The 20,493-nt window shown below is 36.1% G+C and overlaps 1 protein-coding gene across 7 annotated transcripts in view; it reads right to left on the bottom strand.

Moving 5' to 3' along the window:
• FCHSD2 (FCH and double SH3 domains 2) overlaps window positions 1-20,493 on the bottom strand; it is a 291,030-nt gene that overhangs the window by 25,242 nt on the left and 245,295 nt on the right. For 6 of the 7 annotated variants that reach the window (XM_057747584.1, XM_057747581.1, XM_057747579.1 and 3 more), the window contains 2 exons: window positions 16,762-16,866; window positions 5,044-5,205 (listed from right to left, as the gene is read on the bottom strand). In XM_057747584.1, the coding sequence (XP_057603567.1) occupies window positions 5,044-5,205; window positions 16,762-16,866 (267 nt within the window). The remainder of the gene's footprint in view (window positions 1-5,043; window positions 5,206-16,761; window positions 16,867-20,493) is intronic. The other variant, XM_057747582.1, reaches the window with a different exon arrangement.

Here is a 20,493-nt window from a genome sequence, read left to right on the forward strand (position 1 = left end):
CCCTGCATTGGCAGGCGGATTCTTAACTACTGCGCCGCCTAGGAAGTCCCAGACTGTATATTTTAAAAATATTTATCGTCTATAGAGTACTTTACACTAGTAATGTCTAACAGTACTATTAACCATGTTTTCCAGATGGCAAGGAATTCTAAACCTGATGACTAATGCTTTTGCTGGCGTCTATAATGGAAGAAATAATTTGGCCCCCAGAATGTGTATTTCTGCTCCCTGCTCCTCGCCAGTTAGCTGTCAGTGTGAAGAGATACAGATCCCTCTAAATTACTTCAGGGCTGTCATTTAAAATCGGGTTAGGGACTTCCCTGGTGGCTCAGTGGTTAAGAATCTGCCTGCCAATGCAGGGGACACGGGTTCCAGCCCTGGTCTGGGAAGATCCCACATACCTCGGAGCAACTAAGGCTGTGCACCACAATTAGTGAGCCTGTACTCTACAGCCCACGAACCACAGCTGTTGAGCTCGTGTGCCACAACTACCGAAGCCCACGCAGCTAGAGCCTGTGCTCCACAATAAGAGAAACCACTGCAATGAGAAGCCCCTGCTCACCGCAACTAGAAAAAGCCCGTGAGCAGCAGTGAAGATCCAATGCAGCCAACAGATAAATTTATAAAAAAAAAATAAGGTTAAATATTGGGACTTCATTAAACTAGTTTATGCCTACATCTTTCCCTTATTTATATTGTTAGTAGAGTTTCCACAAAATATATCCCTCAGTTGAAAGTGGGAAGACACAGGCTCCGTAAGAGTGACTAGAGGGAAGAAAGAGTGGAATGGGATTACAAAGTGCATATCTCTAGATGAGGGGATGTTTTGGGACAGTTGTCAAAAATACCCAATTTATTCAATACTTATAACCAGACTGCACTACTCACTGCCAGACACTATACTAAGGACATCTCCTTTGTTTCCTTCCTTCATACTCAGAAACCTTTATCTCCTGTTAAAATTCTTCAAGAACTATCTCAAATGACATTTCCTTCATGAGGCTAACTTCTCTCCTATTTTTCTAGCTGGTATAGGCATACCTTGGAGATATTATGGGTTTGGTTCCAGACCACTGCAATAAAGAAATTATTACAATAAACTGAGTCACACAAATTTTCTGATTTCCCAGTGTACATAAAAGTTATGTTTACAGTATACTGTAGTTATTAAGCATGCAATACCATTATGTCTAAAAAAATTTACATACCTTAATTAAGAAATACTTTATTGCCAAAAAATGCTAACCATCATCTGAGTCTTCAGCAAGTCATAATCTTTTTGCTGGTAAAAGAGTCTTGCCTTGATGTTGATGGATGCTGACTGATCAGAGTGGTGGCTGCTGAAGGCTGGGGTGGCTGTGGCAATTTCTTAAAATAAGACAACACTGAAGTTTGCTGCATTGATTCCTCTCATGAATGACTTCTCTGTAGCATGCAATGCTATCTGATAGCATTTCACCCACAGTAGAACTTCTTTCAAAACCAGAGGCTATTCTCTCAAACCCTGATTTATCAACTAAGTTCATGTAATAGTCTAAATCTTTTGTTGTCTTATCAACAATCTTCACCACATTTCCACCAGGAGCAGATTTCAGCTCAAGAAATCACTTTCCTTGCTCATCCATAGGAAGCAACTCTTTATGCATTAAAGTTTGATCATGAGATTGCAGCAATTCAGTCACATCTTCAGGCTCCACTTCTAATTTTAGTACTCTTGCGATTTCCACCACATTTGCAGTTATGTCCTCCACTGAATTCTTGAATCCCTCAAAGTCATCCATGAGGGCTGGAATCAACTTCTTCCAAAGTCCTGTTCATATTGCTATTTTGACCTCTTCCCAGGAATCATGAATGTTCTAAATAGCATCTAGAATGGTGAATCTTTTCCAAAAGGTTTTCAATTGACTTTGCCCAGATCCATCAGAGGAATCACTATCTATGGCAACTATAGACTTATGAAATGTATATCTTAAGTCATAAGACTTGAACATCAAAATTACTCCTTGATCCATGGGCTACAGAAGGGATACTGTGTTAGCAGGTATGAAAACAACATGAATCTCATTGTACATCTCCATCAGAGCTCTTGGGTGACCAGGTGCATTGTCAATGAGCAGTAATATTTTAAAAGGAATCTTTTTTTCTGAGTAGTAGATCTTAACAGTGGGCTTAAAATATTCAGAAAATCATATTGTAAACAGATATACTGTTATCCAGGCTTTGTAGTTCCATTTACAGAACATAAGCAGGGTAGATTTAGCATAATTCTTAAGGGCCCTATAGGATTTTCAGAATGGCAAATGAGCACTGGCTTCAACTTAAAATCACCAGCTTCGTTAGCCCCTAACAAGAGAGCCAGCCTGTCCTTTAAAGCTTTGAAGCCAGGCACTGACTTCTCTCTAGCTAAGAAAGTCCTAGATGGCATCTTCTCCCACAATAAGGCTGTTGTGTCTACACTGAAAATCAATTGTTTAGCGTAGTTGACTTCATTAATGATTTTACCTATGTCTTCTGGATAACTTGCTGCAGCTTCCACATCAGCACTTGCTGTTTCACCTTGCCCTTTTATATTACGGAGATGGTTTCTTTCCTTAAACCTCATGAAACAACCTCTGCTAGCTTCCAACTTTTCTTCTGCAGCTTCCTCACCTCTTTCAGTCTTCAGAGCATTGAAGAGAGTGAGGGCCTTGCTTTAGAGATCAGGCTTTGGCGTAAGGGAATGTTGTCGCTGTTTTAATCATCTATCCAGACCACTAAAACTTCCTCCCTATCAGCAATAAGGCTTTTTTGCTTTCTTATCATTCATGAATTCACTGGAGTAGCACTTTTAATTTCCATCAAGCACTTTTCCTCTGCGTTCACAACATGGCCAACTGTTTGGTTCAAGAGGTCTAGCTTTCAGCCTAACTTGGCTTTCGACGTGCCTTCCTCACTAAGCTTAATCATTTCTAGCTTTTGATTTAAATTGTGAGATGTGCAACTCTCCCTTTCACTTGAACACTTTGTAGGTTATCAATTGACCTAATTTCCATATTGTTGCATCTCAGGGAATAGGGGGGCCAGAGGAGAGGGAGGGAGACAGAGGAATGGCTGGTTGGTGGAGCAGTCAGAACACACACAACATTTATCAATTAAGTATCCCAATGGGTGGGTGTCCCAAAACATTACATTAGTAACATCACAGATCACCATAAAAAAATAATAATAATGAAAAAGGAAACCTTCAATTCGTTAAAAAATGCAATTATTTGTGAAGTACAATAAAGTGAAGTGCAATGAAATGAGGTATATTAAGCTTTTCTGATAGCATTTCACAAAATCATGAGATTCTGGAGTTGGAGGGGATCTTAGAATCTCTGAAACCCAGAGACTTTCTCCAAGGTGTGTTGACAAACTAGGAGTTAGCAATTTCAAGTTTGCTACACAACAGCTCAGCCAGACACTGCCATGTATTGTTAAGATCCATAAAAGTCTGTCTGCTCTACCACATATAAGCTCTTTGAGGAGAAATACCAAGTCATCTCCAACTTGCCCAAGAAGTAGGCACACAGGTGATAAATGCCTGCCCAGCTGATTCAGTTAGAAAAGGTGCTAGTCTGAGGAAAATCATGGATTTGATTGGTTGCCAACAGTACTGCTGAAGAAGCCAAAAGCAAGAATGTGCCTGGAATTTGCTATCATCATAAATTCTGTTCAACAGAATAACCTGAATTAGATGGAAATTGTGACTTTTAAAAGATGCGAAAGGAAGAGACATTCCATGAGACAGAGCAACTCTGTTGAACTGGAAACAGGGCAAGTTCTTCTGACCCCAAAATCAAGTGGGTGATATGTGCTTATTTTCTCCAGCTGCATTACCATTAATAGTGAAGTAAAAATAAACCTTCAATAGATTGTTTTTTCTTCAAATGCCCACCCACACACAATCCTTTTTAAATGTGCAAGAGTATTCTCATTAGAAAATCAGAATGCTATGCAAAAAAACTGACAAAACTTCCAGGAATGTTCTTAAACTTTGGCCAATTTCTCTAGCAAGGATTCCTTTTATCTGAAGGGCACAAACTGAAGAGGCACTATGGATACAGTGGAAAGCTGGCAGATTAGAGTTTTAGCTTTTAGTTTGCTACTATTCCATCTATCTATCGATTCATTCACTTTGTCCTTCAACAAACATTTACTGAGTACCTACTATGTGCCAGGCGCTTTGCTGTGCAGAGCAGTGAACCAGGTAGGCATGGAAATTACATTCCAGAGAAGAAGACAGACAATAAACAAAACAAAACAAGAAGACAAGTATAGACTGTAATAAGTGCCATTAGGAAATAAACTGGATGACAGAGAGTAATGGGGTAAGGAGATAGCAGCAGAAAATAGTTTGACCAGCCAGGCATTATATATCCACCTATGTAATATCAGGGAAATCACTGAACTTTTCTGATACTCAGATCTATAGGATGAAAAACTAAGGTTGGACTGGATGACATCAGAGTGGAAAAAGCCCTGGACTTGAAGTTAAGAAAACTTAAGCATGAGTTCTGGTCTTGTTTGTAAAACTACACCTGCAGCACTGTCTCCCTGATGAAAGATATTGTAAGGAGAGTATGACAGCCCTTGTGAACTACACAGACTAAGCCTCAGACTGTGTTCCTTTCCCTTCTTTAAGATTGTTTACAACTCTCTGGATGTTTATTTTATTACACTGGAGAAGAGCTCTGAAAACTTTGGAAACATTAAAATTTTTATCCTGCTACCTCCAGACAAGAAACATACCTCCAGACAAGAAACATATCTACTTCATGAGTGGGATCATGAATGGGATAGTGATAATATACTTTTTGCTGCACGTATTAAAAAAAGTACTGTTTTTTCTTTCTCTTTCCTGCACTAAGTTTAACTCAATTAGTGATAGACTTAAGTACAAAACCCCAAACCATTAGCAAAACCATTATTTTTTCTTTAAAATTCTGGCTATTATCAAGTGTGGCTACATAGTCAAACAGCATCTTTCAATGAAGTCATCATAGCCAAGAAGAGAAACCGTACCGAGTGTAAGGTTCCATTATTCGTCACTGCAGGAAGGCGGGCCCATCGCTCATTTTCCAGTTCTTCCATCACTTGGTTCATTGCACTCTTTAGCCATGTGTCCACAGAAACACCAATCTGCTTTAGTAGGTCCAGCCGGGCTTCAGCTTTCAATTTAATTATCTAAGAAAACCAAGAAAATGGTCAGAAATCAAAGCATTTTTTCCTCAAATTGTTTTTAAGTTATTCCTGATTTATTATTTAGAACAATCTTGATGTTCACTAGCAATTCCTCCTTGACATAGATGTTAATTTTTCACTTGGTGAGAGGGAGAGGCGAAGAGGGAAGAGGGAAGGGAACACAAGGACAGGAATCAGAGCTTGCTAACAATGGCAAAAGGCACACTTGCATTTTGACAAGATACATCAAATATAATTTATGAAAAGGAAGATGTTACTGCCCCATAAAGTCTGCTTTTGTTTCCTCTTAATAAGGCTATGCCTCAGAACATCCTAAAATTTAGCATCTTCAATAGCCTTCTAACCCATTTCCTGGACTTTGCCTTCTCCTCTATAATCCATCTTTTACAGGTCTATGAATGATCTCATCTGTCACTTCCCTGCTTAAAAACTTCCATGATTCCTGACTGCCTACTGAGTAAAGATTTTATATTAAATTATGATGCAGCTGTCAGAAACAGGAGATATTGAGAATAAAGAGTTCCTATGCTCCAAATTCAGGAAAAGGAAACACTGTCTGTTTTTTTGGCTCTTGTTCCAAGCAAGTAATCATGGAATTAATTTAAACCTGTCCAAATGAAACAGTAACTGCTTTACTCCAATAGCCATGCCTCTGAGTCATGCAACCTGTGACAGCCCCATGCTTCTGCACGGCAGCCAATCAACCACAGCCTCACTCCAGTAATCATCAGTAGTCAAGCTTCCACTCCTGCTTCTGATATTCCACCAATCTCTACACACCAGTTAAAAGCTAGTCTGTAATACATTTCCCATTCTGCAAATCTACCAATCCTTGAAATCCACACTTCTCAAAACCCTTCTCATGGATTTTCCTTTGTCAGAGAGATTATATGTTGTAAATATCACTTTTGCTTTAGCAAGTAGTAAACTCAGCTGCACTGTTCCTTACATTAGAGTGGCTGTCTCTTCCTTCAACGTTTGAAGGCTCTACTGAGATAATTTTGAGGACTTTCATTTGATGGTTTTCTGTGGGACTCTTGGACAAACAAGTATGTTCACTGAGCCCTGCTGGTACGCAGTTTTGATCACTCTCCAGATTCTTTTCCAAGGGAGTTGGTATCAAAAAGGATCTGAGCTCTGACTTGTTTCACTGAACCCTCATTGCTGAATTTATATTGTAATCCTAAGATTTTAAAATGAGATAAAGGGACTTCCCTGGTGGTCCAGTGGTTAAGATTCTGCCCTTCCACTGAATGGGGCACGGGTTCGATCCCTGGTTGGGGAACTAAGATCCCACATGCCGCATGGTGTGGTAACAAACAAACAAACAAAAAAAGAGATAAAATTCATATTACATAAAATTCACCATCTTAGTCATTTTCAAGTACACGATTCAGTGGTTTTGGATATCATACAGACCTTTATATAGTTTTTGGCTTGCAGGCACACTATTTGGTAAATAGTCTTATAAAAATCTTATTCTTCTAATAATTCTTTCCCCATTTAGGTTGTTACATAATACTTAGCAGAGTTCCCTGTGCTGTACAGTAGGTCCTTGTTGGTTATCCATTTTAAATATAGCAGTGTCACCACAATTTTAGAACATTTTAATCACCTCAAAAAACCCCCCCAAAACCCATATCCTTTAGCTATTGCTCCCCTATCCCTTATGCCCTGTAGCCTCTGGAACCACTAGTCTCCTTTCTCTCTCTAGATTTGCCTGTTCTGAACATTTAATATAAATAGAACCATACTATATATGGTCTTTTGTCTCTGGCTTCTTTTACTTAGCATAATGCTTTTAAAGTTCATCCACGTTGTAATATGTATCAGTATTTCATTCCTTTTTATGGATATTGTACGGAAAGAATACATTTTGTTTATCCATTTGTCAGTTGATGGGTGTCTCAACTTTTCAGCTAATATGAATAACATTGCTATAAACCTTAGTGTACAAGTTATGTTTCCATTTCTTGTGGGTATATACCTAGGACTGGAATTGCTTGGTCATAAAGTAATGGTATGTTTAACCATTTGGGGAAATGTCAAGATTGTTTTTCAAAGCAGCTACCTCATTTAACAACCCATCAGCAGGGTACTAGGGTTACCATTTCTTCACATCCTGGCAAACGCTTGTTAATGTTTGCCCCTTTTGATTCTAGCCATCCTAGTGGGTGTGAAGTGGCATCTCACTGTGGTTTTGATTTGTATTTCCCTGATGACTAACGATGTCATCTTTTCATGTGCTTACTGATCACTGTATCTCTTCTTTGGAGAAATGTCTATTCAGAACCTTTGTCCATTTTTAAATTGGGTTGTCTTTTTACTGTTTTAATTTTGCCTTTGTCTTTTTTATTGTAAGAGTTTTGATATACTCTAGATAAAAGTCCCTTATCAGATACATGATTTGCAAATTTTTTTTCCCCTTTCTGTGAGTTGTCTTTTACTTCTTGATAGTGTTTTGTGAAGCATGAAAGTTTTAAGATTTTGATTAAGTCCAATTTATCTGTTTTTTTCTTTTGTTGCTTGGGCTTTTGGTGTCATATCTAAGAAATTAATCCAAGGTCACAAAGATTTATCCCTGCATTTTTTATAAGAGTTTTATAGCTTTAGCTGTTACATTTGGGTGGTTTATTTTTTTTTTAAGCTCTTTATCGGAGTATAATTGCTTTACACTGTTGAGCCAGTTTCTGCTGTACAACAAAGTGAATCAGCTGTATTTATACATATATCTCCATATCCCCTCCCTACCATGACTCCTTCTCATCCTCCTTATCCTGGCCCTCTAAGTCATCACCCATCATGGAGTTGATCTCCCTGTGTTATGCAGCAGCTTCCCACTAGCTCTTTTACATTTGGTAGTGTATATATGTCAGTGGTACTCTCTCATTTCATCCCAGCTTCCTCTTTGCGCCTCCCCCCAACCCCATGTCCTCAAGTCCATTATCTACATCTGCATCTTTATTGTTGCCTTGTCACTGGGTTCATCAGTACCATTTTTTTAGATTCCATATATATGTGTTAGCATACGGTATTTGTTTTTCTCTTTCTGGCTTACTTCACTCTGTATGACAGACTCTAGGTCCATCCACCTCACTACAAATAACTCAATTTCATTCCTTTTTATGGCTGAGTAATATTCCATTGTATATATGTGCCACATCTTCTCTATCCATTCATCTGCTGATGGGCATTTAGGTTGCTTTCATGTCCTGGCTATTGTAAATAGTGCTGCAATGAACATTGTACATTTGGGTGTTTTGAGTTGAGTTTTGAGTTGAGTTTATTTTTTGTATATGGTGTGAGGCAGAGTGGATATCCAGTTGTCTCAGCAGCATTCTAGTATGCATTTTAAACTAATACAGGCAATGAAATGGTTTTTAAAAACAAATGAACCAAGAAACCCCTTCTTGGAAGTTATAAATGTAAGTCATTTAACTTCTGAAGCAGAGAAACAAAGAAAAGAGAGAGAGAGAGATCAGTATATTCTATTTTCTCAAATCCAAGTAATCTAGTTTTCATATGATTTATTTTCAGTACTTTACCAAACAATTGAGGAACATGGTATTTGCAAACAGATTTTTAGACTGCACTTCCAGAATAAACAGTGCTAGCTTTCCTTTAGAGTTCCAACTGTTTATATTTTAGCAACTATTTAAAAGCAGAATTTTCCAGTGTTTTCAAATGAATTTTGATGATCTGCCAATTGATTAAAATTCTGCAGAGCATAGCTCTCTGAAACTTGATGGCATTCCAGATACTGCCTGACCAAATCATTTTTAGAACCTGTAAAAAGATAGAGCTTTTTAAAATGATGTTTTAAAAAGTCAGATCTTTTAAGATATATAAACTTGATGTATTAACACTGTCAATTAACCAACTTTAATGTAAAATTGAACATAAGCATATCCAAGTGTCATGCCATAGTTGACTTTAGGAAACTTTTTGACAGTTATATAAAGTCTGTAAATTTAATTTGGGCTTAATTAACTTATCTTCAAAATATCACTTCTCTAAGGATAAGAACTGTGTCTATTTGTAACCTTACTATTTAGGTCAGTGCATATAGTAGGAAATGAATAATGGTAGATAACAGTATTGGGTTGCCGAAAAGTCTGTTCAGGTTTTTTGTAAGACGTTACAGAAAAACCTGAATGAACTTTTGGTCCAACCCAATATTTGTCACTCTAAATTACCTTCGGTATCTTAAAAAAACCCACCCACCCAAACAACTTTTATCATATGTACTAGGTACTATATAATTATACTATTTCATTTAATCCACACAACAATTCTGAGAACGGATATCATAAACGCTATTTTATAGATGAGAAAAATGATTTAACCAAGGTCATATCAATTGTGCTACAATTCTCAATGAAACATGGGAGTCTCCATGTAGCCCCTCCCACATTGATTCTGGGCTGTCCATATGGTTTTCTTTGGCCAATGGAACATATGCAAATCTGATAAAAGCAGAGGCTTGATAAGAGTGCAACTAGGACTTGATTTCTTGGTATGTGCCTCCACCATGTGAGGAAGCCCTGTTTAGCCTTTTTGAGGATGGAGCACCATATGGAAAAAAGGCCCAGACCTCTAGCTGAATGTAGCTCTTTGAGTATTCATAGGCAAAATCTGCAGAAAAACTGCAGAGACAACACCCAGATGATAAAAGATAATAAATCATTGTTGTTTTTGCCAGTAGGCTGGGTGGTTTTTTTTTTAAAGGCAGCAACAAACTATTGTATTTAAATAATTTAATTCCCAAATATCTGGGGATTTTCCAGATACCTTTCTGTTACTGGTTTCTAATCTAATTCTGATAGATCAGAAGATATACTCTGCATGATATCTCTTCTTTTAAACTTACTGACACTGGTTTGTGGTATAGTATACGGTCTTGCTAAATATTCCATGTCCACTTTATTATTATTATTAGGTCGTACTGTGAGGCTTGTGGGAGCTTAGTTCCCTGACCAGGGATTGAACCCAGGCCCTCAGCAGTGAAAGCGTGGAGTCCTAACCACTGGACTGCCAGGGGACTCCATGTCTACTTTAAAAGAACATATATTCTACTCCTGTGGGGTAGAGTGTTCTATAAATGTCAGTGAGGTAAATTTGGCTAATAGTGTTGTCCAAGTCTTCTATATCTTTACTGATTTTCTAGCTCCTTGTTCTACCAACTACTGAAAGGAAGGTTGAAGTCTCCAACTACAATTGTAGATTTCTCTATTTCTTCATTCGGTTCTGTCAGTTTTTACTTCCTCTATTTTGTGACTCTATTATTAGTCACAAACACGTCTAGGATCGTCACGCCGAACAGATGAACTAACCTTATTCTTAATCATTATGAATCATCCCTCTTAACATTCTCCATCCTGCTGGCTATTCTGTCTGATGGTAATATAATGACTCCAGTTTTCTAAAGAGTAGGCTTGCTTCCCTGTGATGAGCAACAGCTGAAATTTCTGCTCAGGTTTTTGCTTTCTAGCTGTTGTTTCTTGTCAAGTTCCTTGGAGTTTCTGCTCCACATGTCTGTTTAGGTTTGGCCAAGGATTTGGATGGTTATGTACATGCAAATTTGAGAACTCCCTGACATCTAAGCTCAAGCCAGTAAGACTGAGGCTCTCTGCTGGAATTTTAGTTGTATAGTCTCTCACAAAGACCTGTAAAATGTAAATGTCACCAAGTATAGTCCCATTCTTTGAAGATTTTCCCCTCTAGCTTTTATATGCTTTGGGTCATTTTCCAGTTCTATCAAATAGGTATTTTAAATATTTTTACCCTGGATTAAAAATTATTATCTAAAAGAGGATATAAGCTAGTCCCTTACTATCAGAAGCAGAAATCCTTGTAGAGATATATTCTACATCCAAAAAGAATTCAAAGAAATCTTAAACTTCACTTAGTAGTTTACTATTTATAATATTTGCACTGTAATTTTGAAACTGTTTAATATATATGTAGGATAAGGCAAATAAAATATTGTGATATTATTAGGAATTAAAATTTTCAATATAAGATAAAAAGATAAATATAAAATCAAAGAAGTTTAATAAAATCTTTCCAACTTTAAATTTCAACTGAAAATATCAATATGAACTTATGATTTAAAAAAAATTCCTAGCTCTAACAAAGAAAGGGCCAAGAAATAAATGATACCCATAACAATAAGCACCTTCACAGCCTAGACTTTGGTGTCTATATACTATATTAAAAGAAATCAGAGCTTCTCGGAAAAAAGGCTAATTCTAAGTCTGGGCAGGGAAAATACAAGGTATTTTTGTAAGATAGCTTGTTGTGCTAGAAAGCAAATAAATCTTCAAAGACTAATGGGTGTAATGTCAAAAAGACACAGAAGTCAGCTTAAATGGACTCTCACTGGCTAAGTTTAAACAATATGGGGCTTAAAGAAGGACAACTGTAACACTGAAAATACATTAAATGAATGAAAATCCATAATAAATTGAGAATACATAAGGTGGCGACTCCATGAGGAGACGCAAAGAGTAAGTACTGGGGAAAGAACATCTACCGTGCAGTTGTGAACTGAAACACTCCCGGAGACTGCGCAGGGCTGAAAGATATTGCAGTTCTATCCGGCCAGAGTTGAGAGACCAGAGACCTTGCTGGATACTCATGGCATAAGAAGAAATTGCAGAAAGGAACTCCACTAGTAATAAGGCTACTCTAAACCAACCCAAACAAAGCTTAAAAACAAGCCTTGAACAGATCACACTGATCTGCAGGATCAAACAGATCAAACTGAGCTCACTGCCCAAACAAAACTCAAAAGGCTTTAACATAAGAGAATCCAGACACTCAACAGCCAAACAATCACGATTTCTAGTATTCAGTAAAAATAATAGTACTAAGTATCTGACTAGCAGAAAAATATGAGTCATTACCAAAGGAAAAGTTAGTCAATAGAAAGAGAGCTAGAAATCAGAGACATGATGGGATGAGTAGATGAGGACTAATAGAAACATACTTCAGGATTTAAAGGACAACATGAAGATAAATAGGAGTGATCTGAAAGATAAAAAGAACCAAATAGAACTTATAGAGCTAAGAATGTAACATCTGAAATGAAAATTCACAGGATAGCCTTAATAGTAGGTTATACATTACAGAAGAAAAGATCAGTGAACTTGAATACATAATAACTCATCAAACTGAGATTATAGTAAAAAATATGGCTGGATAAAAGTGTGTGGCGTGATCTTTATATGTGATGTGTAGGGCAATATCAAGTGATCTATTACTCATGTTGTTGGAGTTGAACTAACCTATATGACAGAAAGCAGATCAGTTGTTGCTTGGTCACAAAAGAACTTTTTTGGGGTGATAGAAATATTTTATATCTTGATTGTGGAGGTGGATATTTAGGGGTATGCATTTGTCAAAGCACATCAAAGTATTTACTTGAAATGGTTACATTTTATTTTATGTATATTATACCTTAAATAAAGTTGATTTTTAAAATGCCATGACATCGTAATGATACTTAACAAAGGGAGAAAAATACCCATTTGTAGCCCACTGGAGGTGACTAGAACTTGCTCATTGCAATGGAAAAAGAAAAAAGAACTTCAACAGAGGAAAGATCTGGTAGTGCCACCTGAATTAAAAGTGACTATTCTTAGCATCAATAGTGAGAAAAGTTGATCAAAGCATACTGTGATGAAAAACACAGCATCATATATACAATATTCTTGCCTAAAATATAGACTATAATCAGACCTTTAAACTAAACTTCCACTTTATAGTATAGAAATAAACACATAAATTCAATACTGCAAAGTACTAATAACTGAATTTAGCATGTTGGAAAATATATATTTATTCTTCAACTTTTTTGTATGTTTGAAAATTTTCACAATAAAAATTGAAGAAAGTGATTAGTTTAGAGGTCTACTAACATACTACATTGTAAAAGTACAGTGAAACCCCACAATAACAAGTCCAGAGGTAATATAAATTTGAGTATAATATGATTAGAAATTTTGTTTTTATAGCAGGATCACCCTTAGCATTTCATTAACCTTGTAGTAATGAGGGCTCTCATTTTATGCAACTGAAGTTTTTAGACTTCTCTTATAGCATTATGGCAAGGGTCTTACCGTTTTTGAGTCATTGAGAACAAGAGTGACCTTGCAATTTTGAATTCCCAATGTACAAGAGAAACTTATGAGATGACAATTTAAAAAAATGGTATCTATTAAAATGTGTTTATACAGACAAGAAGTGATTTTATTTTTGGTTTTGTTAACTCACTTGATAGCATGTACTTCGGCTTTCAAATGAATTCAGGTCATAAAATATAGTTAATATCTTGGAGATAGAGTCATATAGTTTATAGTTCCTCTTGCAGACCTTTTACCTAACATGTATAAAAATGTCATTAAAAATTTCCAAGTATCTCTGACTTCTTACATTAACTTCCTCCTCTTTGTGTTAAACATTTCACTGTTCAAAAGAGAAAACTGCCCTCAATCCAAATAAAGGTACAATTTAAACATATAAAAAATAATTGTGTCCTGAAACATAAGTCACATACAGTTTCCAAAAAGGGCATTTAGAACTCTCAGTTTCTTGGCAAGCTACCTTAAAAACAGGTAGATACGTCAGATCAAGAACGTGTGTGTATTTGTATGACAAAAGGTATTTCAAAAAATTCAAATACCCAGATACCAGGTCAAGAAAACTATTATTAAAGTTTAATTTAAGCAGCCATTGCCTCATTCCAATTCTTAAGTTACTCAGGGGCTGCAAAGAGTAGCACAGCTAGTACAAATATCTTGTGAAAATCACAGAGATCATAGCAATAGTTTGTTCATCAGTGTATGTCTAGTATATTCATCAGTATCTGGCACAGCAGACACTCATGAAGTGTCTGTTAAACTAATCAATTAGCGAGTCTGTCCCCAAATTAATCAGCCATTAATTAATTAATCACCTTATAACCTCTATTATACTATTCTTTGGAAATAGTATACTATTCCTATTCTTTGGAAAAGCACAGGCCATTTCCATTTTCAATTTCTTGTTACTGGAAAAATTTCTTTAATCTATTACTGAGTGCCACAAAGGTCTCTATTGTAATTAGCAACACTGAATGGAAACACAATATAGAAAAGACTGGATAAAGCAGGTCAATCAACAAGGAAGGGTAGGAGTTAAAAACTAAACATAAAGGAGATAATGGAATTTTAACTACTTTTCTCCCTTTTGTGTAAGTATTTATAATAAAGTAAATAACTATTGAGTGGAAAGAGAAAATCCAGTGCAAATGATATATAGGCAGAAGAAAGAAAATCTACTGAAACCATTCCTCTGAAGGCTCCTGTGGTCTAGCCTGTGCAAAAATTTCATTATGACAATCCTGTAAATAATACCCCAATACTACCCTCAATTTGCCATATAATTTTAGCTGGGTTATTTTTTGTAACTGGTAAGTGGAAATCAAGTGAGAGATCATTTTAAGATAGCAGTAGGATTAACTATACTTCACAGATATTCAAAACTGAGACATGGATCTGGCATCATGCATCATTTTAGCATATTCCATATTTTTGGTAAGAAAATTATCTTTGAGAATGCAGACTTAAATACTAGTATTAGGAGAGATGAGACATTCTGTTGTGGGACTCTCACTTCATATTTTTAGCTTTACGCTAACAAACACAGGGCAGTTTAGCACATTCATGGAAATAATAGGTCATTTAGCCCAAATGCAGACTTTGTGTGATTGATACCTACTGCTGCTACTACTGAAGGGCATGGTGGAGGTAGGGTACCAGACGGTGACACCACAGATGAAGTCTGGAAATGGAAAATACAAGAAAGAACACACCCTTCAGGAAACTTCTGTCAAGCCTGTGAAACTGCCTTCACTCAGAGTATGGAGAACAAACGAGAAAAGCTCTTCTACACAAGCCAACTTTTCTCAAACTAGGCAAGAGCCTGCCATAGTATTTGGCCAGCACCCTAGGGTAGCGGTTTAGCCATGACCCTGAATTCAGGGAGGAAAATGCCTATTTACTGTTCACCCTGCTCTCTTCACCATGGAGGCTGTGGATCATGTGTTAGGAATGAAGGCGAGTTGGGGTTACTGGGGCTTCTCTAGACCAGGCAGACAGCAAGTCTTTTCTGGTTCAGATCACTTCCATGCGGCTGTGAAATAAACATGCTCATATTCCTTGTCTTTGCTGATGGGGCCTCTCCGCTCACTAACAACCCCCACTCCTTGCCCTGCCCCAATCACTGAAATACTTCCTCAAAACCTCTAGAGATCTGAGAGGGTATCTGAAAATCACTAGTTTATATTAATGCTCAACCCAATGCATGAATTTCTTGTATAGAATCTTCTCATATACTTATAATGCTGCAATATCTTAGGGCAGCTTATACTGCCACTGGGTAGACCTGACTGTTAGAAAGTATTTTCCAGTAGCAAGCTCAAATCTGCCTTCTTCCTATCTTCTTTTTGTTCAAGTTCTGCCTCTTGAGGTTGCATGGCATAAGTCTGTGCTATCCCTTTTTCATCTGTCAATACCCATCTTAAGTCCTATCTCTTGTGTTACCTGCCCTAACAACTCCTCCCACAGTGACCTCTGTGTCCTTTGGGTTCCTTAAGTATTAAGTATACTCATGTGGACCATTCCTTGGCACTTACACTTTACAGTCTTAGTTATCTTGGGTATTATTTAAGCCTTCCTAACAAGAACATATTCTCGTTGAAGGCTGGACAGTCACAGTCTTTTTTTAGTATCCACTTCCACATCCCTTCACTATGTTGCACTGGATAGATAACTAAATACAAGTGTGCACAGGCCCTCCACGAACTGGTCTTAACCACAATGATTTTCCTTACCTTTTACCACATTTCCTTGCAAAAATCCTCCACGCTAATCAAATCCAACTGCCAGACTATATCCTATATCTTCCTCCTTTGCAAATAACTTTTCTTTCCATCTCAACTTCTCCCCCTCTAGGTCAGGGAATATTAGCCTAAGGTACATGAACTTCTGAACACTATACATAAAATGCACATTTTTTTGTGGTAGAGAAGGTTTCATACTTTCATATAATCCTCAAAGGGTCCCATGACTCTGCAAAAGATTAAAACCCACTGCTGTAACTTTTTTTTTTGCCTTGTCTGCTTAACCAACTCATCTCTATTCTTAAAAGATCAGTTTATGCCCCTTGGCACTGAGATTATATGTATCAATTTCTAAACTATGAATCTGACTGATTACATACCTCGTGAAAACTTTAAAATTAGTATCTTTATTGTGACTTAATTCTTTTGTTATTTAATGTTTCATGAGCATAAACTCTTCATTGTGGGTTCAGTGTCTTTTTGTTATATGTACTACCTTGTATGAAACAGGCACTCAAAAATAATACTCTGGACACAAATGGTGAATCACTCTTCAGATTAATCAGTGTATAGAAACTGAATTCTAAAGGTCCACATCAGGGCTGTGACATTGCTGGAGCTGGGCAAAATGCCACAATTAGCTGCCACCTCACCTCTGCTTTACGAATATTTTCTCTAGCTTCATCTATTTTCTGTTCCAACTCTGTTCGGCTTTGTTCTGATACTGCAACTCCATGACATTCCAGATCATCTAGAACCTATTAAAGAAAATAGGAAAATGATGATTGTTTTCTATTCTTCTCTTTTTTTCTTAAGTGACTAGAATATCTAGATAATTTTAAAGACTTTTTTTGGCACGTGACCATGATTCCTTTTCTACCCTTTGTTTTTATTTATTTATTTGATAATTTAAAAACCTCTGAAATAATTATAGAATTACAGGAAGTTGCAAAAGTAGTACAGAGAGTCCCTTCACCCAGCTTCCCCCAACGGTAACAGCTTATCTAACTATAGTACAATATAAAACCCAGGAAATTGACATTGGCACTATCTATAAACCTTATTTGAATTGCATGTCTTGATATGTATACCTTTAATTTTTAAAAATTACATGGATATAAAGCATTGTTTCTAAACAACGACTAATATAAAATGGCAAAAAAGTCTGCTGTATCTTCATACCCCACCATGTGCTCCCCATCCCAAAATAACCACTGTCTCATCAATTTATTTGTATTTTATCAAACCATCTCTTATGTATTTCCTATATACTTGCACAGTTTTGTCTGAAAAATAATAAAATGAGATCTATCATCTCTTCGATGTGTCTAAGAAACCTCTTTGTGTTTTACAAACTGACTTCATTCTCTAATTAATCCATAGATTCAATAGTTCAACTATACCATATTTTATTTACTCTTACGTTACTGCTATTTGAGTTTTCAAATTTCTCGATATTACAAACAGTATTGTACAAACAACCAAGTCAATGACTCTTTGAACACATATGGGAATATTTACCTTAGGTAAAAACACAGAAGTGGAAATCTTACATTTTTATAGATGCCAAATTGCTTGCAAAAGGCTGTACCTACTCTTCTTCTAGTAGCGTGTAAGAGCACATTTCTCTATATTTCACCAACACCGGATATTGTCAATCTTTGAAATTTTATAAAGATTATCTCATTTCAATTTTCATGTCTCTGTAACAGAGCATCATTTCATATGTTGCTGGTTATTTGTATTTCTATTTTTATAAATGGGCAGTTCATATCCTCTATCCATTTTTCTAATTATTGGTCTTTTTGTTATTTAAATATAGTTCCTTCTAGATATCAGTCCTTTTTCTGTTACTTATGTCACAAATATTCCTCACATTCTATTCTTTTAAAAGTTCTTTTGTTTTACATAAATTTTTAGCTTTTATGTAGTCACATTTATTAATCGTCTTCCTTTATGAGTTCCGGGTTTTGTGTCTTACTTAAGAAGCCACTGGATAAACTCGAGGATGGAAGATGCCTTAGAGGACTGGGATGGGGAGGGTGGGGGGGAGTCAAGGGAGGGAGGGAATACGAGGATATGTGTATAAAAACAGATGATTGAACTTGGTGTACCCCCCAAAATATAATAAATAAATAAATTAATTAATTTAAAAAAAAAAGAAGGTACTGGATAAAGCAATTATACTCCAATAAAGAGCTTAAAAAAAAAGCCATTGGTAATATGTCAAAAATATTCTCTCTATATATTTTTTTAGTTTTTAATAGTCTTGTGTCCAGCATTTAGCTCTTTAATTCTTTTGAAATTTACCTTGTATATGGCAGAAGGGAGAAATCTAACTTTATATTTTTTCCCAAATATACAATTTCTCTAATGCCATTTACTGAATAAATCCTTTGTCCAAAGATTTGAAATGCCATTAAGATGCTTTTTATTGTGAAATATTTCAAATACACTCAAAAGTAAAGAGAATAGTATGATGGACTCCTATATACAGATCACCAAGATTCAATAGTTAACAAGACTTTTCCAAATTTGCTTCACTTATTCTTTTTTTTTTTTCTGTGCTAAAGCATTTTAAAGCAAATTTCAGACATGCTGTCATTTCATTCCTACATGTTTTAGAAAAAGTCTCTAAAAACAAAAACTTAAAAAAAATACAACCACAATACCATTATCAGACCTAACAATAATTCCTTGGTAGCTTTAATATGCTGTTCATCATTAAAATTCCCTGTCTACCTGAAAATGACTTTTTACGGTGGTTTGTTTGAACAGCTAAAGGTCCATACAATCACAGATCATTTTCTTTGATATACCTGTTAACTTTTGTATGATACTGCAGTTTTAATTACTAGTCATTACTGCATCTTTCAGTATGTGTTAAGGCACAAACATCTCATTGTTGTTACTGGCTATTCTTGTACATCAAAAAAATTCAAATACATTTTAGGATCAGATTGTGAAGTTCCTCTAAAACTATTTTTTAAGTTTCACTGGGATTTCACTGAAATTACAAATAAATTTAATAAAAAACCACATTTGGAAAAAGTCAGACAGAGAAAGAAACACTATATGTTAACATGTATATGTGGAATCTAAGATATAAAACTAGTGAAAACAACAACAAAGAAACAGACTCACAGATATAGAGAACAAACTAGTAGTTTCCAGTGGGGAGAGAGAGTAGGGGATTAAGAGGTACAAACATGCATAAAATTAAAAAGCTACAGGGATATATTGTACAGCACAGGGAATATAGCCAATATCTTATAATATAATAAATGGAGTATAATCTTTAAAAATTGTGAGTCACTATGTTGTATACCTGAAACTTACATAATATTATAAATCAACTATACACCAATAAAAAAAGAATTTAAAAATTAAAAAAGATCTACAATATCTGAATCTCTCCAATTACTCATGTCTTTTTTGATTAAAAAAAGTCTTCTTACAGGTCATGACACTGGTTGATTCATCAGTATTTTATATTATTGCTGTGGTGAATAATTTGTTTCCAACTGCATTTCGCAATTAATTATTATTTCTAGCTAATATCAAAACTAATGATTTTTATATACAGTCTTGTATCTATTCACTTTACTGAACTCTTATCACGTCTAACAGTTTGACAGTTGGATCTCATATTTTGGGGGGTATACAATCACATCATCTATAAGCATGACAGATGTACCTTTTCCAAATATTTAAACACCTTATCTTTCTTTCATTAAAAGGACTGACAAAGTGGTGATGACCGGTACTGTTTTCTTATTTTATCATTGTGGTAGGTAGAATGGTCTCCAAAGATGTCCACATCCTAATTCCTGGAATTGTGTATACGAAATACATAATTTGCTGACATATTAGAGTTATAGACGTTAACACAGATTATCCTGGATTATCTGAGTGAGTACAATCTAATCACATGACCCCTCACAAGCAGAGAACTTTCTCTGGCTGGAGTGAGATGAGACACAGGCCAAAATGGAAGTCAGAGAGATTCCAAGCATGAGAAGGATGCAACGCACTGCAGCTGACTCTGAAACGTAGGAGCCCATGCGCAAGGACCAGAGAGAGTGGCCTCTAGGAGCTAACGATAGCCCCTAGCTGTTACAGTTTAAAGAACTGTTATCAGCCTTATAGTTATAAGGAACTAGATTCTGGCAACAACCTGAATGAGCCTGGAAGTGGATTCTCTCCCAGACGCCAGCGCAGTTGACACCTTGATTTTGGACTTTTTAGAGTTAGCACTGAAAAACCAGCCAAGCCCACCCAGACTTCTAACGTACAGAAGTATAAGACAATAAACTTCTATTGTTTTAAGCCACTAAGTTTGTGGGAATTTGTTATGGCAGCTATAGAAAACTAATACAACCATC

This window comes from Hippopotamus amphibius, chromosome 9 (assembly GCF_030028045.1).
Source record: "Hippopotamus amphibius kiboko isolate mHipAmp2 chromosome 9, mHipAmp2.hap2, whole genome shotgun sequence".
In the NCBI taxonomy this organism is placed as follows: domain Eukaryota; kingdom Metazoa; phylum Chordata; class Mammalia; order Artiodactyla; family Hippopotamidae; genus Hippopotamus; species Hippopotamus amphibius.